Raw genomic sequence first — 26,706 nt, 5'->3', positions numbered from 1 at the left:
CGTCTCCTGAAAGGGTTGGAAAAAACAAAAAAACACTGAACATTGGAAGCGAGATACGAGTTTCTGCCACAACTTCAGCTGCTGCCGAGAACCTGAGAGAACGAATTTACAGATGTTCAAAAACTCCAACAACATCTGCAGTGTGTTTTATCTTCACCCTTTTGAAGGCTTTGTCGTGATCCGTCTCGTGTTGACGCTGATGAACGCCACGAGCTGAAAAGCGCTCGTGTAACATTAAAGTTGCTCTGCATACTTCAGACTACGACTGCACATAACGATTCATTTTACTACCAGTTCACCTCTCAACTACTTTCTTCATTTCTGCTGATACGATAAAATGACTCTTTAATTATGCCTAAATGCTGCGAGCCTGATTGTAACGTCTGATGCCGTGTCCCCCGAACCGAGGGTGCTCAGTGTGTCTCCTGTTTTGAGTGTGAAAGCTGGTGTGCCATCATGTCCGCCGTGTGGAGGCGTCCTTTAAAAGGGTCTGTTTTCAGTGAAGCCTCATCACATTTCTTCAACATTACAAATTGAATTCCTCATCTCGATACACGCCAACAAATCTGTGAGGAACAGACAGGCTTCGGTGTCAGTAATCGGTCCATAAGGGTTGGAAAATATCAGCATGCTGCATATTTTGCAACAAATCACGTGTGGTTCATGTGGTCGTGGATCGATATTTAAACATTTCAGTCTCACCTCGCTGAAACATATCAGAAAAACCTGTTATTACGATGCTACGCAATCCAACAACACCAAAAACTACAACCTTTAAATAAATCTGAAATAGTTTCAACAAAAAAAAACTAAACACTTCCTTGAAGTCTGATGTACTGCAGCACAGGTGTATTAAAGTGCGTGTTTTTAAGCTGCGTGCACACACGGAGCAATAAAATGAAGTGAAATATAAAGACACGGTCTGAGAGGAGACTTTCAGAGACACCCAACTTGTTCCTCCTGCCAGCATCGCTCTTTACTTTCTTTCAGCCACGTAGTCAGAAATCCAAAACAAAAGTCCAACCTGAGAAATCCAACACAAACATCTCTCCACCTCCCTCTATAATTTCGCACTCCTCTGCTGCTGCAGCCCATAATTTCCTCCTCCTGGTCAAAACGAGTGTTCTCGTTGATCTGAAAGTGCCCGACGAGATTATCCGCCGGGTTACATCACGAAGGCGAATACTAAACCTTTTAATACTCGTTATGCGCAGGACCCACTTTAAAATGAGCTGTTTGACTCGGGACAGATTAAAACCCAGCGGTGCTGACACACCACGTTCAAACTGCTTCGTAGTAATAGGTGCAGATCTGTGTCTGGTATTTCCCTCCTGAACATTATGAAGAGTCGGTGTAACAGCCCGCGGTCGTCGTCGTCGTCAGTGTTCGTGTCCGGACACCGCAGCTCCCTGACAGCTGCCCCGCTCCATCCCACCACCGGACCACAGCGTTTCTCTTAACTACTACTCAAATAATACGCATTTCATTTCGCTTCAGATTCCTCCGAATCGCCACAGCTCTCGATAGAAGTCGCACAAAGCGCAGTTTATTACCGTTTAGCTCTTCTGAATCCCTCGGAGATGTCGGGCTGCTCGCCTCTGGCTCCATCTATTTACTGTCCACTACAGAATGGTACAGTCTTGTGAGCGTCACACGTCACTTCCGGACACTCTGACCCGCGCACCTGTAACCGAAGATCCTCTATTAAGAACATGACTCCTGCAGCGGGTGAAGAAATAAGCACGTTGACTAACGTGTAATAAAGTAGGTTATTGTTTGGAGGTACTTGAACTCTACTTGTGTCTTTTCATTTTCTGCTATTCTATTCTTCGTCTGCACCACATGTCAGCGGGAAATAGCATGCTTTATATATATATATATATATATATATATATATATATATATATATACTTTTATCTGACAACTGAACATCTCAGGTCAAACATACAGTAAAAATATGCTTCTTACAGTTTACATTAAACTACATAAAAGACAGCACATTTGGCAGGTTAGTTAAAATGAGCTCTTCCATGACACAATAAAACTCTGCTTCCATTAAGTGAATGATCTAATACAGTAGTGTAAAAAATATTTTATTACAAGTAAATCTCCAGCATTAAAGATTCTCAAATAAAAGTAAGCACGTGTTCGCAGCAACATGTAGCAAAAGTACTCATTTGGTCCCTCTGAGTGATATATTATTATGTATGACATTATTAGATTAATCATACTGAAGCATCCGTGTGGAAACAACATGTTAGTGTTGCTGCTGCTGCAGGTGGAGCTCGTTTCAACTGCTTTTTATCCAGTTTTATATCCAGGGATATCATGTGAATCTGAAATTACTGGGAAGTTGTCATACTGTTCTGTTTTCAGTTTTTCAACTTTTTCTCTGATCTTTGCTGATATTTGCTCGTTTGAACATTTTCTGAAATAAAACGATTGAAAAGATTAGAGAGAAAAATGACTTTTTGGCAAAGTTGTTCAAAACTCACAGACATTTGAAATGTGGCCCAACTACACACTGATTTTTGTAAGACATGCAGAAACCAAACAGGTAAAAACAACAACAATGGTAAATCTTTGACAATGTGTTGTATTTTAAAAGCTTTTTAATTATCTATTGTGCCAAAACTTCATCTTAAAACTAACTAGCCGTCAGATAAATGTGGTTGAGTGGAAGCATAAAGTAGGATAAAATGGAAATAGTCATGTAAAGTACAAGTAGCTCTAATTGTACTTAAGTACAGTATTTGAGTAAACTGTGTGTAAATACATCTTCATTTCTTGTTAAAGGCCCCAGGAGATCTGTCAGCACATGATCATGGTATATTGAGCTTCCAGGCATCTCTGGGCTAAAGAAGAAGTTATTCCCATTTAATGCAGTCAGCAGGCAGAAATTCTCTCCTGTATTAACAAAGTCGTTTCTGTTTCTCACTTTGTTATTACTCAGCAATATGCACCATGTAAGCACAACACACCTCTCTACAAGACAGTCCCTCAACACAATAATACAAGAGTTGATTTTGTTGATATTGTACTTAATTAGTGCATATTCTCGCAACTAATTAAATCCACACATAAAGATATATAATGAATTTGGGGGCTTGTAGGCCATTTTATCCCAGGATCAGGTATTTCAGGGTAAATGAGGGTCAGATGAATGTGAGTCAACAAATTGTAATTTTGGGTGATACACATGCTTGATTTCCCATGTTGCATTATAAATACTACCAACGGCCACTTTATACTCTATATTACGTAATCTTCCAACTTGTATGATTATTTCATACAAGTTGGAACAGAGACATGCCCGGACCCATGTTTCCCCTTTAAATATGGCTTCTCATTTGGGCATAATAAAAAATAAGGGAAATCTGTCTTGCATTGCATTGAGTCTGTTTGTTTTTATTATAACTATGTACTGCTAACGGAAGATTTTGAAACAGGGTTGTAAAAAAAAACCTGTCAATTTGTTTCCTTTCAAAGTTTTTACATTTGGTAAAAAAAAATCTTTACAACAAATGCAGCTGTTGATGCACGAGAGTAACCACCACCAGATCTCAAATGAAACCGCGCTGGATTAGAAATGTAAATCGTTTGATTCACATATAACAGAGGATAACGAGATTCACACTCTGGAAGCTTTATGGCGCAGTCTGTGGTATCATGAAGAAGGAGCAGAGCTGGAGCTCCTCCTTTTCCCTCTCTGCGAGGCTGTGGTTAAAAATAGCTTCTCTTACGGGACAAATAAAAAAAAAAAACAAAGGCAGCGAGGTCAGACCTGATGCGACATGTTCTGCTGCCAGTAAAGTGCACACAGTTTAATTTTCACTTTCAAACGTCTTCACAACTCTCCATTCAGTTTAAAAGGTCACTCGCGTCATAAAGCATCAACACACCAAAGATTCGCAGATTTCGGATTTGCTTGCGCGGGAATAGTTGAAGGATCTGAAGGAGGAAGAGCAGCAGGGGAAGGAGGAGGGCGTGAACCCGATACTGCAGCCTCTGGCCACTTCTGTCTCAACCAATGAGAGCCCGCTGAGCCGGCTCCGAAACTGCCGCGACGCTGCATGCATGGCAGGTGCACAAAAACTGTGAGTTCACCGTCCCGACATAAACAAAAGTGTTAAAGTTACGCAGAACACGTGCTTTTCTGTTCCATAGAAACCGCAGACAGGACAAATGAGTAGGGAGCTGTTTAATAGACCAGGAGAGCTTGGTTGTGTTCAGTAAATGTAACCTGCAAGGCGTTGACAGGGAAATTGAGCTGCTAAAATAGTTGACTTAATTAAAAGCAGCGATGACGAAGCAAAACACATTGCAGGCGAGTACAAAATATTAACAAGTACAGAAGTGTGAGCAGCAAAATATGACAAAATGAGAGCACAAGTTATGCAGAATAGTCCCTTTCAAAATATTGAATTATTAGTAGTGTTGCATTGCCTTTTAGTAACATTTAAAAGTGATTGTTTCTTATTTAACAATGCATAAACTTGCATCACATAACAATTTTCATTATATGTTTTATTATGTTTGTTGCAATGAATTTACTGTCCTGATAATCCTTATGTACTGTATTGAAAAACTACGTCAGTCAACTGTAGTGAAGTAAAAGTGCAACTACTTTGTACCATGTTCGAGTAAATGAAGCAGTAAAGTATTTATTCTCAGTGTTTGAAGTACAGCACAGTTTGTAGGTTAAACAATCAGCTCCTCCGCTGTAGCGTACATCATGGCTTCATAGTGTCTTCAGTCTTTTTTCTTAAGTGCTTCCAGTGCAACAGAATTAATCTCCACCCGACTGAAGGAAAAGGCCACAGTGACAAGCAGAAGCAAACCTGCTAACGTAGAGGCACATTCACAGCTACGCGACGTCAGAACTTCCTGTTGTGCAGCTCGGCAACCCGCCGCAGAGAATCTCTTTGGTTTGAGACGAGTCGGGTTCTGCTGCTCACCTCCTCCCACCGAAGGTGGCCGCTGCGGCTCAGCACCTTCGAAGCAGAAGATAATCACGATACGTAAACGCAGTCCATCAGTGATGTTCTCCGTCAAATAGATTGTAAAATACTGGATGCTATAAATAATAGAATATGTTGTAATAGTGCTCTCACCATGTTGTTGACATCCATCATCACCGGGCTCGTTGTGCCCAGGTGAATGTTGAGGACGGTGGTTTCCACCCAGGCGTTATCTGTGTTCCTGTAGTCGTCCACGTAACCCTCAAACGCCTGAAACACAGACGCACAGCAGCTGCCAGTCAGAATCAACATGACTCATCATCAAATTCATCAAGTCAAGAAAATCATTTTTTCAACGCATTATTAATGAAATTAATTTCACCCTTAAACCATAATTAAAATGACTGCGAAAGCACCTTAGAGCACCGATACTGTGTTCACCCCATTTATATGACTTCAGTGACCACTGATGGAGGTCGTTTCCCTGGAAGTCCGTAGAGCCGGTAAAGTGGATACGATGCTCGGGCCGACCGGGTTTTCTCTGTTGCAGCTGAGAAACTTTGAAACAAGCTCCCCCTCCACATCAGGTGGTCGAGCTCTCTACCAGAGTTCAACTCCCATTTAAACATCTTATTATTATTTACTAGCTTTTCCACAAAAGGCCCGACTCAAATATTATGAACTGCTCCGACATGCTCATGTGTTTGCGTTGACCTCATGTTGTTATTTAATTTTTTTTCTTTTTAATTGTATCTTTATTCCATATTTCCTCTCATGCTCAAGTCTCTCAGATTGTTCAGTTCTGTTTGATAATGTGCAGCACTTTGGTCAACCTGTGCAGTGTTTAATGTGCTCCATAAATACATTTTATCTTGGCACTGACAGGCGACCAAATGTAAATCTCGACAAAATATATAACACAGGTGTCATCATTTTTGGAAATAGTGCAGGAAAGTTACATTTTATACCTTTGACGCAAACGGAGGTGTTGAACGGACTCACCTTTGTTCCTTCTGATACTTTTGCATTTATTGTCTCATACAGTGTCTTTCCCATGGTTTTCTTAAGTGTCGGTGGCAGGTGATCAGCTGAATCAACTGGTCCCTGAAGGTTTTAAAAAATAACAAAAGAACAAAGCATTTATGCAAACAGTGCAAAAAGTTCAAAAAGGCATCTGAAGTGACCAAACTCACCCTCGGTAAAGTCAAGGTTCCTCGACTCTCGTCCCAAACCGCCAGATACTCCAAAACAGACATCGTACTGTCTCGCCAGCTGAAAATCAGTTTTCATAAATCATGTCGTACTATCCAGCAGCAGCGGGGGAAAAAATTAACTTTTTAAAAGCTCCAGAAGGACATGAAGTGACCCACCGTGTAAGAACCAGGTCTAGATTGCGGTTCGGACCCAGGCGGCTCAGTGCACCTCGTCCCCTGATCCCCGTCCTCCCTCCTGGGTTTCTAACGATGAGACGACCCACATCAAACATCAACACGTGCTTGTGAAGTTACTGTAAGGTGATATCTGGTGCGTTGTATATCTTATCTGGTATCATACCTGTAATTATTTAAGGCTTCTGGTTCTGATCTGCGAGGAGAAAGAAAAGATGAAATCATACAGAGATATGAGGAGGATCATTAAATTTAGTTCAAACTGTTTAAAAATGCAACCTGAGCAGATTATCAAGGGTGACTATGGTCCATCTATTATCTGCTCATGAATACTTCTAAAGGTCCCATATTGTAGGAAGAGTGAAAAATTTGGGACATTTAAATGTGAAATATTTAAGTTATGTTGATTAAAAACAATAATTATAAATCCTTTTAGCTGCACACACCAAGCCAAGTGGGAACACAACAATATGGATGGGCTCCCAATGTCAAAACATACCCGTCCACATGGTCGTCACCGTCCTCAGAGGCATAATAAATTGGCAGATATGAGCTGAAGCTGACCTAAAAGACCGAGAAGACACCTGAATCCAATAATCCCAGACAATCTGTTCATACATTGAGTTTCTGAGGACCAGGAGCTGATGATTTTGGTGGCGGGTTGTGAAATACCTTCCAGGACACCTTCTCCTCAGGCACAGGAAAGCGCGTGAGTTTGCTGTTGGGGTAGTAACAGTGACGGGCGTTCACGTGGAAACCGTCCTTCTCTGACGTGTTCCTCAAAGAGTCAGCGGTCTTATCTGAGGTGGTAGATGCTGCAGGAAAAATAAATATTGCGTGCAAACGGGAGATTGGACATGTAATATACCGGTAAAATAAAACTATGTAAGTAATGCTGAATCAAGAATTTGATTACTGACTCTGTGATTGTGTTTGTTTTGCAGTAAAACCCTGAGATTTCAGACTGTCCACAATCCACTCCAGTGCTCTGGTTGACTGGATGACCTGATGAGACGGAGCAAAGTGGGTCAGACACTTTTGCTATGATGAAGATAACTGACTTTCCACAGGGGACATCTGGAAATAAAATTCAACAAACACATATGGGTGCACCAACAAGTGTGGCATTTCTTTTCTGCATCATGCTCAGCTCCTGCAGCAAAACGTGAAATGTCACAAACACAGGTGCAACATCAGCGACGACAAAAAAAAAAATCAGGTCACAACCTGCTCCTCTAGTTGGGCCAGCCTTTTCACCACGGCAGCAGAGCTCGTTTCCTCTTCCCTCTCCAGCCGATCGCTTATGGTGGTAACCCTCAAGGAACAAACAAGTTCAGTCAGAGTCCGTTTCAAAATCACTCCCAAACTCTCAATCAAATATCAAACAACAGCCGGGCTCGTCTGACCATATTTCAGACAGACGTCTGTTAAAACTTTAATCTAACTAGTTGCAGGAAAACAAATAAGCACGTTTCCCAAATTACCAGATTATTCCTTTAAACCTGCATTCTTTGATATTTCTGACCACAAGTGGGCAGCACAACTGCAGGTCTATGTGTTATTGGTATACAGGTCTGTGTGTTGTTGGTATACAGGTTCATGTGTTGTTGGTATACAGGTTCATGTGTTGTTGGTATACAGGTTCATGTGTTGTTGGTATACAGGTTCATGTGTTGTTGGTATACAGGTTCATGTGTTGTTGGTATACAGGTTCATGTGTTGTTGGTATACAGGTTCATGTGTTGTTGGTATACAGGTTCATGTGTTATTGGTATACAGGTTTGGGAGTGTAGTGCAGTGGGAGTGTTGACATCTCGAGCATGTTAATGTGCGGCGAGGCGCAGACAGAGGTACCCGGAAGGATTGTCATGCTTCGACACGCAGCTACGTTCCTGCGGGATTTTACTTTTGAGCTGTATCCAGGATGCGTCTCTCCACACTCTGATTCTGCTCCTGCTTTGCAGACAGCAAGTATCTGTCCTTCATCAAGGCCTCCCAGGACAGCAGCTCCTCTTCCTCGATCTGAGAGAGTTCATTCCCTGAAAAACAGTGTCACGTGCTTTTCATCACTGCTTCGCCAGATTCAGTGTCCACACAGACACGCACCTCCACAACAGACAAACTGGGACTGAGTCAAAACTGAAATTTCAACAAAGCAGACAATACAGCAGGAAGTGTGAAGGGGTTAAAGGTCATATACTCGGGTTCATCGGACGGCTGGAGAGAGAGATGAACATTCTTGAGAAATCGCAACGAGATTATCTTTGAGCAGAGACAGGAGGGGCCGTCTCCCCTCGTAAAACACCATCACATGCTGATAACAACTTACTCGTCCCCATAACAACTAAGCAAACTTCGCCTGCTGATGAACAACACCACCAGATGATGCTGAAAGCTCTGGACAATATCAAGCAACAGCACCTTGACATTTCTAAGGTTGATAATAAAACATATAAATAGTTATTCTAAAGTTTGATCTTTTTAAAGCAGTATTTCTGCAGATAGACTTCCTCCGTTGTCATGGAGATGATTTATTTGCTACCACATCACCTATACATTGGCTTTTACTTATGTAATAACAGATGGTTGTACGGAATACAAAGTGCTGGATTTTTGATTGCTGGTTTTGTTATGGGTGTCTGATGTCTCTGAAATATCTTTTGTCATAGATTTTATCTGAACGTTTTTTCCTCAGAGACTTCATTACAATCATGGAGTCTTCTTTAAGCAGAAATAAATAATTCAATACTTACTGAACTCTTTGTAGGCGATGGGGGGCTTCCTCAGCACTGTGCTCCTGATGAGGAGGTAGAGATGACTGAAGATGATGAAAGGAGGCGGGGCAGTTGGACGACTGTGGTACTCCTTAATCAACTCGTATCTTTGAAACTTCCATATCCTGTCGGTGTTGTCCTGGACCTCCTGGAACGTAAAGCTGTGCAGTATACAAACAAAGGAAGAAGATGGGCTTGTAGTAGCAGCACATTGAAGAGAAAAGCTCACAGACGCGATATTGAGAACTCACTTGAAGATGGCTATGAGCAGGTTGAGCAGCAGTATGTTGGCAAAGAGTAGGTAAACACAAAGCATGATGATGGTGAGCCACTCGGGGAAGGCTGGTGTTTGGTTTTCATTGAGCACAGGACACTTCGGCTTCAGAGGATCGGTGCCATTCATGCTGCAGGTGTCAATGTCAAACGCAGCATCTGCAGAAGACAAAATAACAAGCGTCAGCCTCTTAAAAGTCAAAATGGTGAAAAAGTGAAACACTGAAATGTTAAAACTAAAATGTATTATTATTATTATTATTATTGGTAAAAGTAGCTTTCCGTGTGCTACTCTCCATCTTGACTCACAGTCAATATTGTTTGGAAAATTCCCAAATATGATGAGGTACGGCTCATAAACCGCCCCGCGGACAATCCAGTCCAGCCGGTCGTCGTTGTGGATGAGAATTCCTTGTTTGGCCACACCGTACGCAACCACCCAGATACTCAGCAGAAACATGAAGAAGAACATGTCCATCATCTGGAGGACAGACAGATCGGTCACAACCAAAAGACACTGAAGAAAAAGACGTATCAGCAGATTTATTTTCTGACTTTTAGAAGAGCATGAAACTGAAATTCCAATCTTTAGCGACTTGTACATTTTGCGGTGACAAGTTCAGGCATTTAAAAGGTTGACCTTTTGTTGCAGATATCATCTCTGCACAAACAATATGACAAATATACTGTGCAAACAAACAACAATAGACTCTTTGCAAAATCAGAAATACTTGTAAAAGAATATAAAGTAGCTGAACACAGACCCCATCTTTGAAAGTTTGACCTTATGAAATGTAATGTGGCAACAAACAGACCAGCTGTAACAGTTTGTTCAGAAACACCTCGTATTAAACACCAGGAGCACATCTCATCTGCAGACGCCAGATGGAGGCCCAGTGAGGCAGAAGCCTCTTATTGTATTGGATAAAAGGTGTTTTGGAGCGTAGCATTTTGTTCTCTGCCGTTGCTCCCACATTGAATCAGGTCGGCACTCATTATATTTCTATGTAACCGTCTCACCATCCTTTTGACAATGATGATTTTGGGTCCCAGCGTTCGGCTGATTGTGAAGATGGCCATGAGCCGGAGGCAGAAGACCACAAAGTCGATGCAGAGGAGGATTTTACCCGGATAGAAGAGCTTGGTTGTGAGCCTGAAGCAGGAAAACTTGATTAATGGATAATCCAGTGGGTGAATAAATTTACGTGGTGTTTGTCTCAGAGAGAGAAAACTCACCTAAATGAAAGGCCAAGAACAAACAGGAGGATGGACAGCACATCTAAAATATTCCACAGCTCGTTGATGTACATCTTGGCTTTCTTACGAAACCCGAAACCATCAGGGTCATGAAACAACTGAAACAAAAAGGATTGTGACATGTATGAAGTGATTAAAGTATTCTTTAGCAGAAGTCAGACACTTGAGAAACAGCAATGTTCCTGTTGGTTCAGTAAAAGCACACTAGTGGGAGCTCAGTAACCAAAGCTGGTCTAAGAATCACTGAACATGACACCTGGAAAAGTGAATACATTAATTAAAAAGTGGGAGGAAGAAGGAGGGAGGTCTGACTATGAGCACTTTTGCTATCGCTTAAAAAAATGTATCTATTCTTATTGTAAATATCAGCATGCTGAAGGTCAACTGGGTAGACCGACTGCTAAACTTTAAATATTCACATAAAAAGATGAAAATAGAGCCATTTATAGTTGATTCTTTGCAATAGTAGACTTGTTCATGTGTCATAGCAAGAAAAGTAAAATATTATTATTGATGTAATCATTAATTAATCAAGATAATTTGATCATTAAAGGATAATTTACCTTGGTATACTTTTTTATCGTCAACAATTCTCACAATGAGACTCAAACCAAAAGTGTGTTTTTACTTTTTTCAGACTTCCCTTCCTGTCTGTGGCACTCAGCTCCAAGCCCACTGCTTTACACAAAATGATGGCAGGAAGCTCAAATAATCGCAATCAGGTAATTATGGTATAATTGAGAAAGGCCTAAATAAGGAATTCATTTTCTCCCTCATGATAACAAGTTGTCCTGGACTAGAGGAAGTAAAGCAGGCCTAATTTATGATGCTCCCTCGGGTAGCTAAATGCAAAGGGTGTCCATGAGTCTGTAAAGGTGAACAGGGCCACTGATTATGTTGAGAAGGTTTCTACAACCCCCAGTAGTGCATCTTTCTTCTTCCTGCTGAAGTTTTACTCAACCAATGAAATCCATCTCTACAACAGCTCTGCTTCTTAGATAAGCTTGTATAACTTAAACTCAAATTTGCTTATGACTGATGTTAATATACTGTGTTGAGAGCCAATACAGGATTGTACAAGACAAATGACATTCATGTTAAAATTTTGTGGTCATCACAAAAAAGCTGTAAACACAAACACTACAGCAGTGTCAGACCTCAGTATAGCTGATTAATCCTTCAATATAATGTTCTCTTTCTTAATATTGTTTGCCTGTCCCAGCTGCAGGCGATAATATCACCTGTCGGACCTCCTCGCACACCACAGTGAACAGCCACATGTAAAGCAGCAGCTCTCCAGCAGAGGGCGTAGTCTGGAAGTCGATCATCAGCACCACAGCAAACAGGAAGAGGAAGGCGAAGTAAGACACAATATTCCAGTAAAACTTGACCTGCGGAGAGCTGTACAGGCACAACAGTCTGGACCAGCACCTCAGACGCTTCAGACGCTGCTGGCTGTGGACAGAGAGGTCACTGAGGTCAAAGAACTACTTCAGGTTTTCATATTTAACTGGTTATTTTTCCACAAGTGACATTTGGGACACCTATTTCCTGCTTTTCCCTTTACTGACATTTGAACTGAAAACTAATAACAAACATAGAACATGAGGGTGTCTATAAACTCTTCTAACTGTGTACTTACGAGCCCAGAGAATTTGTTCGAAGTGTGCTTCCTGTTACCGTCTCCACTGACTTTATCTCCTCTTTCTTCTCAGCTTCTCTTTGGATGACTTCATCACATCTAGGGAGAATTACAGCAACACTGTTGAACACTGATGATGGAGCGTGACCCAATCGCAAAAACACTAATAGATTCGGATATGTTCTCACATAAAACCATGAAAAAACAAGTTAGTGCCTGATTGTACACTGGGAAATAATCACTTCCAGCTTTATTGAACTATGAACACAAGTAACAGCTTGTGTTTATAGTTCAATAAAGCTAAAAGGTTTTCAAAAAGTGTAATACAGAGGTCTTGGTGAGACCAGTGCTGTGATCCAAATGACATATTTATCTTAGGACCCAAACAAATAAACTCTTCCATGTCAGGACTCTTACTTGTGAAGAGCAGGAATTTTGACAGAATAGTGTTGTTTTAAATCGCACACTTCCATTCTGCACTGACTGGAAATGACCTCAGCATGTGAACACATCACCCACCAAAATATCTGCAGCAAAGAGCCTTAATTTGAAAATTCTTCTCGCCGGTGGCCCCGTCCCTTCCCCTACGGAGCCAAGATGGCGACCGTTTAGGGTGGAAAGCGTCCAGAGTTTCATACTTCTTTTTTGGGGTGTGTTGAGTGCATCATCCTGGTACTTGTCGTACACTGCATGTTTCTGTACTTGACAGTGTGAACGCACTGATGCACTCAGAATAGTGAGTGTTAGTAGACAAGTACAACATCTGGAACACAGCGCAGGTTTTATGTGCAAACAATAAAGGGCAGAGGGATACAGATGGCCAGCAAAAGTTTGAGACAAACCACTGCTACATTATACCAAATGTATGACTGTCTATTTAATGTGGTACAGCTGTAACATCCCCACAGTTATTGCATATCATCAAAAAGGTTAACATAAGATATTAGTCTTAAAAAGGCATTCACCTGAAAACCAGGAAGCTGGTGTAGATGAGAGGGAAGAAGACCATGCAGATCAGCACTCTCCACACAGGGTTGTCCACTGAAAGCTCACCACACCAGATCTGAGTCAGAAGAGCCTGAAAGACGGACACTTTGTCTGACTGGGTTATGATTTATAGCAGTAATTAGATACCAACAAGTCATATCTGCGTATCAAATACAAAATGCAGAAAGTCTTATTTATCAAGTTAAAGTCATCAGTGACACAAAATATACATGTTTATGTTACTCAATGTAAATGCAATTAATAATAACTTATTTTATGATCATTTCCAGAATTCTTAGACATTTTAGGATTGTCTTATTGAGATTTTCAACAAAACTACCAAGTCGGGCAGACATCTTTTTTATTTATTTATTTTTATTTTATTTCACTCTATTAATCCCCGAGGGGAAATTTCTTTGCTACAGCACATAGTTATAAAACACACACCGATGTAGTATCATATACAAATAACAGTCAGTGATGACAGTTTTAAAGTCAGACGTCAGAAGGTTTAGAATGAAGTAAACTCAAAAACTCATGAAAGTTGGTGCCTGATGCAAGTTTCATGAGGTTTGGAGCATCGTTTGACCTTAAACATCAACTTTCTGTGTCACGGCGAAACATCAAACTTAGCCGCATCGCCCTGGCTATACTATATACTATATAGTCTATACTATATACTATATACAATACACTATATAGTCTATACTATATACAATACACTATATACTCTATACTATATACTATATACAATATGCCATATAGTCTATACTATATACTATATACAACTTACTATGTACTATATACAATATACTATATACAATATACTATATACAATATACTATATAATATATACAATATACAAAAATTACTTTTGGGTCACTTTTTGGACAGACTGACAAGTATGACTTTTTTTTTTTTTTATCACTTTTTGGAGTATGACCTTTTTCTGAACTGAGAAGTTACTTCTCAACTGCTCTAACCAGTGCACAATGAAAAAAAAAAAAAAAAAAAAAAAAAAAAGGCTCTTTTGGACTTCTTTTTTGTTTGAGTTTTGTATTGTTGTTGACCTTTGGTTTGGTATTAGGATGACTGCACATACAAACCTGAGTGGCTTACCCTTATAGGGATTCGCCTTAGGAGGTCTCGCCCTCCGTGAGCCATGAACCACGTGGCTTATTAAGGGGACCGAATTTTGTGCATGTAGGTAAATGTACCTACCGGGCCATCTCTTTAGGGGGCGCCAGTGAGCCATTTGGCCACGCCCACTCACGACTCCACTAAAATATGAAATTTTTTGCCGGAAGAGACGGGTGTACCAACTTTTATGAGTTTTTGAATATGATAAAGCCGCCAAAAATGCAGTTGTTTACGGAGAATCATAATAATCGTTTGAATAACAATAGGGCTTTCACACCATCGGTGCTCGAGCCCTAATTAAGGATGTAGCTATTTCCATGGAGTGAGGTGTTATTTTTTGTGTCAACAATGCAAATGTTGTTTGGGCATTATGAAATATGTCAAAAGGATCCCCAGGTCTTAAAGGATTTTAGTCAGAGCCACTCACTGAGAAGCGTATCATCTCCAAGTTCAGGCAGGACATGATGTCTAAGAGCCTTTGACTAAGTGCAAGCTGGGCAGCATCCTTCCATTTGAGCAAGACTGCATGTCTGGCCAAGAGTGAGGCAAAGGCAAAGCATGCAGCAGTCTGCAGATGTCAGATGAGGATCGCCTCCATCGGTAATGTCCAACAGAGCTAACAGAGAGTCCGGCTCTTGATTCCCCTTTAAGATGATGAATAGATTATGTAAGATGTCTCCAGGATTGTTTTTAAGAGAGCGCACAGTGTGGTAAATACCATCAGGGTAAATACTAGACAATTTAACCTTGAACATGTGGGGCTCAAAAACTACTGTGAAATGCAATAGGCAGTATTTTGCACAAAGTCAAGGATGGACGGATTCCTATTGATCAGCTGATAGTGGATTAATCCTGTCCAGAGGTGGCCGGAAGATGATTTGACTGGACAAGTATCATTCAGGGTCCCGCAATATTTTATACGCAATTTAATTTGAAAAGCATACATTTGGCACACAGCAAAGTGAAATTTGACATAAAAACAAAAAACAAAACTTAAAATAACATTTGAAACGACCAAAAAAAGGCTGTTAAAGATAAAGCTCCCGTCAGCTCTATTGCAAACATGTCCGCCTTGACTAAGCTGCTAAAGTAGCACAGGGCAGCCCTCTTCATGCAATTTAAATCGGCCATTACTCACTTGAAGCAAAATTGGACAATGTCCAGACAACAGTCACAGACCATGGACATTGCCCAACTTTCCTTGAAGCTAACGCAGTGCAGCTCAGAGATAAAAAAAAAAAAAAATGAAGGTGATGGAGGCTAAATGTGCAGCTGTAGAGAAGAGCTACAATAAGCTAAAGGCCAAAACCCCCGACCTCAAGACTTGCAGCCGACATAAGAACATAAGAACGATCAGCCTGCCTATGTCAATTTAAGATGCGCAATCCACCTCCTTTTTTTTCCCAGATGCTGATGGCGAAGCCAGGCAGCTGGGCCGGGCCAAGAGTGGTAATCACACCCCATCCACCATTACAGGACAAAGGATGTGATCATTCAGGAGGCCTGAAGCAGGAAAGGGGAGCAGTTCAAGTGAAACCAAAGCCAATGTTTGAAGATTACTGCCCCGAAGTCATTGAACAATGCACGGCATCCCGACTGTTGTCAACGCTCCGTCAACAGGGTTTTAAACCGCCACTCGTGCTACCAGTGAGGCTGCAAATCAAAACCAAAGACGGAGGAAGAAAGTACTTCACATCGGAGGGGGTTCCCAGAGAAGCTGCTTCACCTGACCGTTCGACACAACATTACAAGGCAAATTTGTCAGTCTCAACATTTCATGACTCACTCCAGAGTTAAAAAGACTTGTTGGAAAAGCCCCAAAAGAAACTCAGAGTTTCCTCCTACCTGAACACCTGACTGAGCTACAAAGCTTTTATCATCAGCCTCCAGCGCCAGACGCAGGCACGTCGTTCTGCCCCAAAATTGTGACGCGCAAACCAGCAGCTTCTGAGCTCGTTCCTGGTCACCGACGTGGCACTCGCTGAACACACCTGGGACACACACACACACGCACACACACACACACACACACACTGAAGATATTTTCTAACCTCTCAGTACAGCTACTCTTTATACTTGTATCATACCAATGGCGTGTTTCTCATAATGTTTGGCGAGCTCCTGCATTTTCTCTGCCTCGTCCGCATCGCTTCCTTCTTCTGCCATTTTCTTCAGGATCTTACTGGCAGCCAGAGCAGCGGACATGCAGTCTCTACACTGTGCACATACAGATACAGAAAGATGCAAAGTCATACACGCAAACACCCACACAAGATTGGTCAAACTTTGTCTGTGCCATTATTGTCATCACCTGCTCCCAGGCAATCTCAGCCAGCTCCTTGTTGTTCTGGACGATAGCCCAAAGGAAAACGTCTCTACTTGCGTCCCTCTGTGCTTCAGTATTGTCCTCTCTGGGTGGATCTTGGGAATCTGCCTGACTTTTGGACAGCTATAAGGAGAGTGAAGGAGTGGCGTGCATTAATGGAATAGTTCATGGTCAGAGTCAGGATTTCAGAAATGCTGATATTATAAGTTAGGGCACAAGTCAAGGCCAAACTCTGAAAATGTTGTCCAGACAGCAATTTAGATTTTTCATATTTCTGTTTTTAAGGTCATGTTAAATGTTAAAGAAGTTATACCTCCTCTAAAATTGTATTTACTATCATGGTCTAAATGCTTTCTCCACATTCTCAGAAATAACAGTATGGTGGTAAAATACTAGACGGACAGTCGGCCAACTATTAGTTGGTTTACAAATATTGGAACTGTCCGTATGTCAGTCCTGTTCTCACGAATGCTTTAGCTGAAGAATTCCTTGAGGGAATTCCCTCAAATTTTGGTACAAACATTTACTTGACCCCCAAAATTAAACTGATTCGATTTTGGGGGTCAAACGTCAACATCGCTGTGGCCTCAAATCAAGCAATTCTGATGAAAGAGATATTTTTAAAAAAAAGGCCTTGAGTAAATTTCTTCAAATCTGGAACTAACATTTTTACCTGGCTCAAGGGTGAACTGTTTAAAATAGTGGCGGTCAAAGATCGCTATGACTTCACAAAACACATTTGTGGCCATAACTCAAGCGTTCACATGCTAACTATGACAAAATTTCACACAAAAGCCTAATAGGATAAAATGATGAAGTGATGTTATTTTATATCCGTCAGGTCAAAAGTCAACTTTACTGTGACATCATCATGTTCTGCAAAATCATTTTTCTGGCCATTATTTAACACCATATCTCAGGAACAGAAAGGGATGTTGGGATCATATTTCACATTTGGTCAGATACTGAACTGATGTCACTTATCTCGGGTGTCCACGTTGAAACTGTGCTGACTGTGAAGATCTTCTGTGCTGTCGGGTTGAATGTGTGTAAAGCATCCATATCTTACGATGTGTGGCTTCTTTGCAGCAACATCCATATTTGAAGCATTGTCTACTATCAGTCAGCTTAATTGGCCAAGCATGTGAACACATATAGAGATTCCTTCAAGGTCTTCACTACATACTGTATAGCTATTATACAGGTCTTGGCAGATATGGAAGTAAACTGTAACATGACCGGTACGACCGTGAAGCTGTAATTCTAGTTAAATCAAAGGATAGCGAATAAAATCCTTAACTCCCAGAAAAAAAATTATATTCAATCAAATTGTGTTTCCTCTCAGACTGCAGGCCTGATTCACAGCTTTAAAAGAAAAATTTTGGATAAACATACTCACTGACGATGATGTATCCTCAACGCACATGTTAAAGTGGTCGTTTGGCGCGGGGGAGGGAAGATACAGGGGCTGGGTGAAGTTGCCCAGCAGGTGGCGCACCTCGTCAGCAACATGCGCCAAGGAGATCATTTCTCCTTGCCCTTTGCGAGCTCGAGCCCTGATGCCGAACAGTTTCTTAGTCGTGCGGTGAGAGCTGTGAACTCGCTTGGCCAGCTTGCACAGAAAGAAGCAGCTGGGCAGCTGTTTGTAGAGCTCACACAGAGTTTCCTCGTCCTCCAGGAAATCCCGCAGACTCACACCGTTCTCCAGCAGCAGACTCACAAACTGAGGCTTGTTGCCAACCAGGGCTGAGAACATGGCCCCGTGGAGATCACTGGACTACACCGGGAAAACAGGCCGGAGCACAAGACACAATTAAAATCCCAGCACTCTTTTTGACAGCTGCTTGTACATATTCTTGTTTTTTCAGTAATGCAACAGCCTTCTTTTTTTTATGTCAGGTTCTCTGGAAAAGGATGTTAAGTTGGTAACACAGAAGGTTTTTATTATTATTGCAGAATTAGACAGTATTTCATAATATAATTGTTCCTTGCCCCTCGTATCATAAAATGTTTGTTATGAAGTATCATTTTTTGATTAATCTTGTGATATTATGCTGCCGCCTGCTCAGCTGACTTTAACTGTTTTCATTTTCCGTCCTTTACAAAGTATATTTACGTGGTAGAAGGATTTTTTTTTTGTATTCAGTAACTTTTAATATGTTTTGTGTGTCACAATTGGACCAATAGAGTTTAAAACTGAGCAAACCCACCTAACAACTAAAACTCAAATTCACGGGAATGTTAATTTACGTGGAGAATAAAAAGTAGTATTTTGCCACCTCCTCGCTGATCCGTCTCGGTCGCCCCACACCTGATAAGCTCACGTTTTCCCAGTCAATCCATCACACTTTAATTTGATCTTAATGATGCCGATTAGGGTTGCAACTCAAGAGTCAAGGAGAGAGGATGGACTTTTAGATTTGGTTGTTATGTATAATAGGAAAACCAACCTTCCACTGGCTCTCCTCGGTGAAGATCTCGGTCTCTGCTATGTCCACTCGGTTCCAGATGATAGCGAGCTCCAGCTGCCTCTTCCAGGACTCGATTCCCAGCGACTCTCTGGACTTCGAAGCTGAGTGGAGAATTTAAAAAGACACCAATTACTGTGTCTGTATATGCTGATGGCTGCAGAGATGCATCCCTTCTGTTACAAGACAGCCTCATCCACTCTCACTCAATGGATTTCTGATTGTACTGAAAGCATATAGTTCTTATTTTCATTTCCAAATATTATGGATTTTTTTTTTTTTTTAATTAATTGTTCTTACATTTGACAAAAAGGAACCAGGTTTTTTTTGTTGTTGTTTGACAACTGAATTTGTCCAAAAAACATTTTGTATAATCACAACATGACATCTCTGTTGTAAGAACCTTTTATAATAATACATGTCAGTAGCAGAACAGTTTAGGTTGTGGGTAGCAAGGCTTTATTAATAATAAAGATGCCACAGAGGAGAGAGGACAGTGGATGTCCTACATCAGCTGAGTGAGTAGGACGACCACTTCATAATGTATTTTAACCACTTTAATGGAGCTCAGTGATGGAAACTCGAGGGGGAAAGCAGTTCAGCTAGAATGCTGACTCATCACAATCAAAACATGAAGTGTATGATCATAGTGGTGGACTCTCTCTTTGTTTTAGTACAATATTCTTATGTTCAAGAAATGCATTAGGCTCGGTCCAAATGGGTTTCATAAATCTTTCATAAGACCATGAGCCAGAAGTTTGGAAGAAACATTGATTATTTCTAAACAGATCAAGTCTGACGATGAGTGTTAAAAATAGCTCGGGTGTTTTTTTTAATTGGGTTCATTTGATACTTTGATAGAATCACTTTTACATTATACTTGCTAAGAGCTGGTTTGGCACAAAGCCTTCCCATCTTCATACTCAGTGCTGTGTTGGATGCCTGCAGTGAGTGCAGTTAGGATCTGAGCATCTGTCTCACACCCTTACCTTTGAGTAGAGCTTGTAGAATAGCCACGTCCACGTCCCCGTGATCGTCCTCGCCTACTCTGAATACTGTCAACAAGTGAGGCAGCCTGATGATGTCCTGAATCTGAGACAGACGTAATGTGCAGAATTTCACATCAAACATCGATCTCTGAGAAAGAGATCTTACTAAAGGATATAGTAGAGCAGCAGGAGAGAGTATTCTGTGTCTGAGGTGGGCTTAGAGCAGATTAGAAGAGTATTAGAGATGCCTTCCTACCTATCGAGGCAATTTAGCAGGACACCACGATCCATTAACAACAGCACTTAAGTCCAGTTATGCCAGAATGAAGCAATAAACACTATCCAAGAAATCTCATGTAACCCTAAGAAAGGCCAGATCTGAAACCAAACTAAGAACTTTTAAAAATACTGTCCTCATCAATTTTATTTCCAGACAATTCATAAATTACGCACCGTAAAATTGTACTAATTTTGATGATCCCTGGTTTTCTTATCGCACCATGAGGTTGTTCAGAATGAGGTGCATTGATAACAACTCAATGGATTTCCATCATATTTTGATTAGATATTCAAACAGGCTTTCTTTACCATTATAACACTTAAGTGCGTTTTTTCACAGCACCTATCAGCCACTACAACTTCACTATGGGCTTTGTTTTACCAGTGTTTGGTGAGTATTCATTTTATGGCTGACAGTGCATTTTTAAGTAAATATTGTAAAGATAATAGTCCAAAACTACGTGAAAATGTTTTTAGTCAAATATCTCCCAAATAACCCCCCCCCCCCCCCCCCCCCCACACACACACACACACACTGCTACTACAGCACTCAAACCCTCCAGAAAGCAGAGAAAACCCATTTCAGGTTCCCTAAAGGTTGAATTCCAATGACTTTGACAATCTTCCAACTTTCCCTTCATGAACAGGTCAAAGTTTTTACTCATCCTGTGAAATATCTCATCACCTACATGTTGGATTGGTACAAACAATGTGCATTCATGGTTCCCATATGATGAATCCTACTGACTGCTGATCCCCTGACGTTTCCTGTAATGCCACCGTGAGGTTACAGTTATGTCTCTCATTGAAATATCTCAACACCTACTGGAAATTCACTGTGGTCATTCGTGGTCCCCAGAGGATGAAATATAATCATTTTGATCGTTAATTTAAATTTGTCCAACACTTCGCTTTATGATCAAATACTTGCAAAATGAATGAAACAGCTGAAGCTGTACTTTATGCATGTCAAGAGATTAGGGTGCATTAACATGCCAACCGTTCAGCTTTGGACAGAAACAGTAGTTTGGAAACCGGTATGTAATTGTTGAGGTCAGGAGTGTGTTCACATACCTTCTTAGTCCACTCTATAATGGAGTGGTTGGAGAAGGTGTCATACTCCTGACCAAAAAACCTTTTCATCAACTGTTGGATGAGAGCGATAGTGACCAGGGCCAACGGTAGTCCTGAAACCTGGGCGATCACATCTGCTATTCTCCCCGAGCCCTCCAAGATCACACACGGCGTCCCATTGAGCAAAGCATTGTGGATGGTCTGAGAGGGGACACACAGGACGGTCAGACAGTTCACAAAGGTGGAGGGAGAGAGAAAACTGCTGACTCACATTCAGCGTGCCTGGTCCTCCATCTAAAACTACACACACCACAGGGATGGTAACGCCGCTCTCTGGTGGTAAGACCATAAAAAAAAAAAATCAAAAAAAAAAAATCAATATTAAAAGCAGGACAAATACAAATAATCACATTTGATCAGCTATCTGTAATGGATTACTGATTTTGTAGATGCTGCATCAGCAATTTTTAACCTTTATTTCCAAGACGCTTTCCGGAGATGCATTTTTCTAGATGGCTACGCAGCTCAATCTCCACACCATAGTTCCCGTGGGTCCCGTCGTCCACCAGCAGGAAGTGGGTATGGTTGTTGTCCAGACAGGACAGTCGGCCCTGGTCCTTGGTGTCCATCAAATAATGAGCGGGGAAACAACCCTGCAGAGAAAGACGACAAAGTGGCAAGAAGTCTCAATCAGACTGTATGCCATGCAGTTGATGAGTACTGATGAGTATTGCCTCCTGAAAGAGACATGTCACATGTGTTCATGCTACCTCTGAGTGCACCAAAGACTCCCTGTTGTGAATGGCTCCCCATGTGGCCACTCCGATAGCCACAATCTGGCCCTGCAGTGAGCTACTCAGGGCGTAATCCCTCACAGCCTGCCCTACATGCTTCATCACCCCAGTGTGGGTACCACCGGTGAGGATCCATGCACCTGCATACAACACAGGAAGTCCATCACAACAACAATAACACGTCAGCTATTCCAGTCAGACTGTTTCACATTAGAAATCTTATTGAAATCTTCCCTTCATAGATGGACTTTTAATGTGAAAACGTGTTGACAGCAGTTTAAACTTGAAATAAGAGTACAGCTAGAAAGTTTAAAATTCTCGATTTATGGTTTTAAATGGAGGGTTGTGTGTGGGACGTTTTCTGGCCCTGGCGCAGGAACTTCCTGGATGTTTTCATGTCACAGTCAGGTTGCAAGGTAACCAACAGAGACTCCAGGATGTCACATTATCCTGAAGTCTTGCTTATCTTTAGTCTGTTTTTACAGTTTGTATACAAGTAAATAATTTACATTACAGGAAGTAGTTTACTTTACAAGGCCACCTCAGACAGCCCAGACCGAAGGAACAAACCATTAAGGCATTCATTAGGATTACAGTTAATATTCAACCACAAAACCTGTAACTGTTTGGATCTGAATGGAGGTGGATAAGACAAAGTCCACATCAATACATGTTCCCATAAAACACATGATTTAACAGGCTTTCAGATAAATTATTGGCACACGTTCACATCTCACACACACACAAACCTCTCTTTGTGTGTCTGGCTGACCTGTTGTCTGGGCCACTTTGATGAGACCTCTGTGGAACATGTTCTTGAGACGAGCCTTCAGGTAGAAGTTCTTGGCTCCTCCGGTCACCGAGATCAGCAGGTTGGGAGGGGAAAGTTTCCACTTATCAGTCAGTAAGCGGTACAGGACCTCAGGTCTGGTGTCTGTGGACACTCGTGCATACTGACAACGTGCACAAACACAGACGCAAAGGCAGGGATGAAGACATGCTGGCACACATTTGTTCACAGCGATGTTATTGTAATGGGCAGCGAGCATTGTTTCACCTTGCCTGCTCTTTGTCCCAAACCACCAAAGCTAATGTCTCCAAAAGCATCAGTGGGCACCTCGCGGATATGTCTGTGTCTGTCCCACAAGTCCCCCGTGAAGTCCTCCGGCTTGATGGCTTCATCCACATGATCCGTCTTTGAGTAGCCACACCTACATACATCCGCTCTAGTGGAGAAACAGACGCTAATAGTTGCAATGTTTCATGCAAGTGGCACGGAGACATCAAGATAAAACAGAAAGGGTGTTAATTTGCACATAATAGGCCGTATTTAGTTGTAAGGGAGAGTACACCAGTCCATGACCACACAGATGATGCGTCACCACTCTCATGCAGCTCCTCCTATGAGGGTTTTGTTTTTCTTTCTGCCCAGCAGATGTGTGCGGTTTCTTCTGGAAGATTTCTCAGTCTTCTTCTGGAGTTCCTCTCAACTGCGGTGTCTTAATTACATTTCCGACAGGCCTAACCTGCTCCTAACAAGTCAATTAAGGCCTAATGAGTTAAAGAAGCTCTGTCAAGGTTTGGATTTCATGTCCGTCCTGTGGTCTGATTGTCAGTCTGGTTTTTTGTGTTTCCTGTTACATTTCAAAGTCTTCGACGCGTCGAGCTCTTCGTTCACCTTCTTCGTCGTCGATGTTTCTGTATTTTTGTATGTCGTTCTGCATCCATGTCAGTTTTTCTCCCCTGTGCTATATATTTTTTGGATGTGTAGTATTGATCCCAGCATTGCTCGCTGTATGTTTTGTCACCACCCACCATAACAAAGCTCTTGTTTAATACTGTGAACCTCCTACTTTGAGACTTTACAAGCAGAAGGGAGTCAAACTGCCAAACTGCACTTACTTTTTCCTAAATTCATGAATTAAAAAAGTAAATATAACATTCGAAATAATGTTATGTTTTAATGTTTAATGCTGGAGCGGTTGTATTTACTTCTTTTCACAACAAAAATCAATGAAATATGTACTTTTGACATGACTTTGCCCAAACTTTTGCTCACAGCTTGTTATTTCTCAGCAGATTACTGCAAACAACGAATGAATTCAATAATCACGCGGCTGCCTTCACAGCAACTTCCTCACAGTATCTCTAACGTGCAGCGGCAGTAACTACGAGGTCAGTTCAGAGACCGTCATCACCAAATCAACACAGTGCAGAGCGGCTCAGCCTACCTGGCATCTTTTTCAAAGAAGCAACACTCCTTCTTGCAGATGTTGTCCTTGATCCAGGAAGTGAAGGCGTAGCGCTGGAAGAACGGGGAGAGAGACAGTTGCTCAGAGGGTCTGGTTGTGCTGACCTTCAGAGCATGAAACAGCTGCGACATCCGCTCAGCTTCTCCCATCTTGGTGCAGCACAGCGAGGGGGGCTGCGCTAATCACATCTGCCTCCGGCTGAGGGCCGACAGCATGGCAGACGACAGGAGACTCTGCAGTCGGTGCTGTGGGTGCTGGCTTACACGCAGCACTGCATCAGTGATGTCAGAGCTGAGCTGCAGCTGAAACCCGACCAAACCTCATAGTGAAGGCACAGGACAGAAAGGAGTGCGGTGCCAGTGTTGAATCAATGGAGAACTGCATTACCGAGAGGGAAGTACTTACCAGAACTGCATGAAAGATCCACCATTTACTCAAGTACTGTAAAGCAGTACAATTTAAAGGTATTTTACTGAAGCTTCATTTTATACCACTCGGCTTCTACATTTGAGGGCACAATGCTGTACTTTTTACAAAGCTTTGTATCATACTATGTATCTACATGTATATCTACCACCTATAGTTATTTTGTAGATTTAGATTTTACATACAAAACAATCAGTTCATTATTATTATTCAATAAAGTACACAGCAGTATATGAAGCAGTTAAAATGAGCTGCCTCTCAAACAGCTAGAACATTAAAGTACCGCTGAAATATTAATGTATTAATAATAATGATCCCATAATTAAATAACATTCACAATGAGATGAGTGACACTTTACCACATGCCTCTTCAGCAGGTGCTTACAAATATCTTTTATATTGGGTATACCTTTGTTCTTTCTATCAGGGAGAATAATTCATTTCTGTATCCACACCATTAAATGTAATACAGTTACAATATTAAGATGCCAGTCCCCTCAGTTGTCACACAGTTTGATCAAAAGAAAAAACACTCACCTTTCTAAAATAAGAAATGGCTTGATTTAGTCCAGTTTTCTTCTGCTTCGGCTGCGGCTGAACCTTGTTCTCAGATTTAGGCAGCATTTCTGAAGAAGCAAAAAAAAGAGTTGAGGATTAACTGAAACCTGCATAAAAAAGGATCTTGTACAATTTGTTGTGAAGGAATACCAAAGAGACAAGATTGTGCATCTTGTCAGTTGTGGTGTAATCTATAAATCATGCACTTTAGTATTCTGGTCTTTATCTAGCTGACGCGACTTGTTCTGTGTTATCTCCACGTCCTCTACGGAGCTCCCTGCGGTAGCAACTCCAATTCAACAAATGGATTTCTTAAGGAAAGATCTGCATCGCCACCACACATTCATGCCAACACTGACCTGTTGATTCACGCATTATCAATAAATCCTTCATGATCACTCGACTGGACACAGGGGCTTTAGTTACCTTGATAATGTTGCACTGTTAAATGGCTCCACCCTCTCGAAACAACGTCAACCTGCTCCTCTCCTGCCAGCCAGGCTTCACATCACAAACGAATCAAAAGAGTGAGATTTACAGTTCACATTAAAATATGTGAGTTCCCCAGTTTGATCCACCAGTTACATCACATACCGTCACACATTTAGCGTTTTCAAATCCCAAGTTTAAGGGAAACAGTCTTTACACAAAACATTTACGAAATAAAGTAATGGTATCATTTCACTTTGATGTGTCATAATTACCTTTTTTTTACTGCCTTCAGATTTCCTTTTACAACATGACGGGGTTTCTGGTGTCGGCCTTGAACAGCGCACATCTACGGGTTTGTGAAAGTCCCGTGTTTCATGTCACGAGCGTTCGTTGCCAGGTGACACCTCTCCGAGTGTTTAACGACGGATCTTGTGACTGAACTGAGAACTGATTTACTGTCACAAGCCGATAAAGTTTGTGTGCTAAACACGGTCACAGTGTTTTTAATCACAGTGCTGTGACACTAGAGAGAGTAAGAAAGAGTGTCAAGGAAATATTTTCTGTTACTGAATAAAGTCAGTGGATGTCATAACAGATTTTAGTTGTAATTTAGTACAGTAATTTTGTTAAAAGATTTATTGTATTCTATAAATTTGATTAAAAGTTCCTTGGTCTTATTCTTTGAA

General features: G+C 41.4%; 2 protein-coding genes across 3 annotated transcripts in view; both read right to left on the bottom strand.

Moving 5' to 3' along the window:
• The window catches only part of map3k13 (mitogen-activated protein kinase kinase kinase 13), a 31,115-nt gene extending 29,492 nt beyond the window's left edge, over positions 1 to 1,623 (bottom strand). The window contains exon 1 of one of the 2 annotated variants that reach the window (XM_069154645.1): positions 1,554 to 1,623. The gene's annotated coding sequence lies outside the window, so the exon portion shown is untranslated. The remainder of the gene's footprint in view (positions 1 to 1,553) is intronic. The other variant, XM_069154647.1, reaches the window with a different exon arrangement.
• Positions 1,624 to 4,198: 2,575 nt separating this feature from the next.
• On the bottom strand, positions 4,199 to 24,739 carry trpm2 (transient receptor potential cation channel, subfamily M, member 2). The gene is made up of 32 exons (XM_069154644.1): positions 24,584 to 24,739; positions 23,410 to 23,578; positions 23,125 to 23,305; positions 22,329 to 22,492; positions 22,031 to 22,211; positions 21,830 to 21,891; positions 21,559 to 21,759; positions 20,206 to 20,308; positions 19,199 to 19,320; positions 18,148 to 18,525; positions 16,734 to 16,871; positions 16,510 to 16,639; positions 16,268 to 16,413; positions 13,261 to 13,373; positions 12,296 to 12,394; positions 11,895 to 12,108; positions 10,633 to 10,751; positions 10,417 to 10,549; positions 9,706 to 9,877; positions 9,375 to 9,555; positions 9,103 to 9,284; positions 8,256 to 8,388; positions 7,577 to 7,664; positions 7,270 to 7,354; positions 7,022 to 7,164; positions 6,849 to 6,913; positions 6,516 to 6,545; positions 6,332 to 6,418; positions 6,155 to 6,233; positions 5,964 to 6,065; positions 5,115 to 5,231; positions 4,199 to 4,994 (listed from the first exon to the last, which is right to left on the bottom strand). The coding sequence occupies exons 1-32, from the start codon at positions 24,733 to 24,735 to the stop codon at positions 4,878 to 4,880; spliced, it is 4,386 nt and encodes a 1,461-aa protein (XP_069010745.1). The 5' UTR covers positions 24,736 to 24,739; the 3' UTR covers positions 4,199 to 4,877.
• Between the last annotated feature and the right edge of the window lie 1,967 nt (positions 24,740 to 26,706).

The sequence above is a fragment of the Embiotoca jacksoni genome, unplaced genomic scaffold (genome assembly GCF_022577435.1).
Source record: "Embiotoca jacksoni isolate LCO1_2020_lvr unplaced genomic scaffold, fEmbJac1.0.p SCAF_2, whole genome shotgun sequence".
In the NCBI taxonomy this organism is placed as follows: Eukaryota; Metazoa; Chordata; class Actinopteri; family Embiotocidae; genus Embiotoca; species Embiotoca jacksoni.
This window is presented reverse-complemented; position numbering and strand designations above follow the sequence as displayed.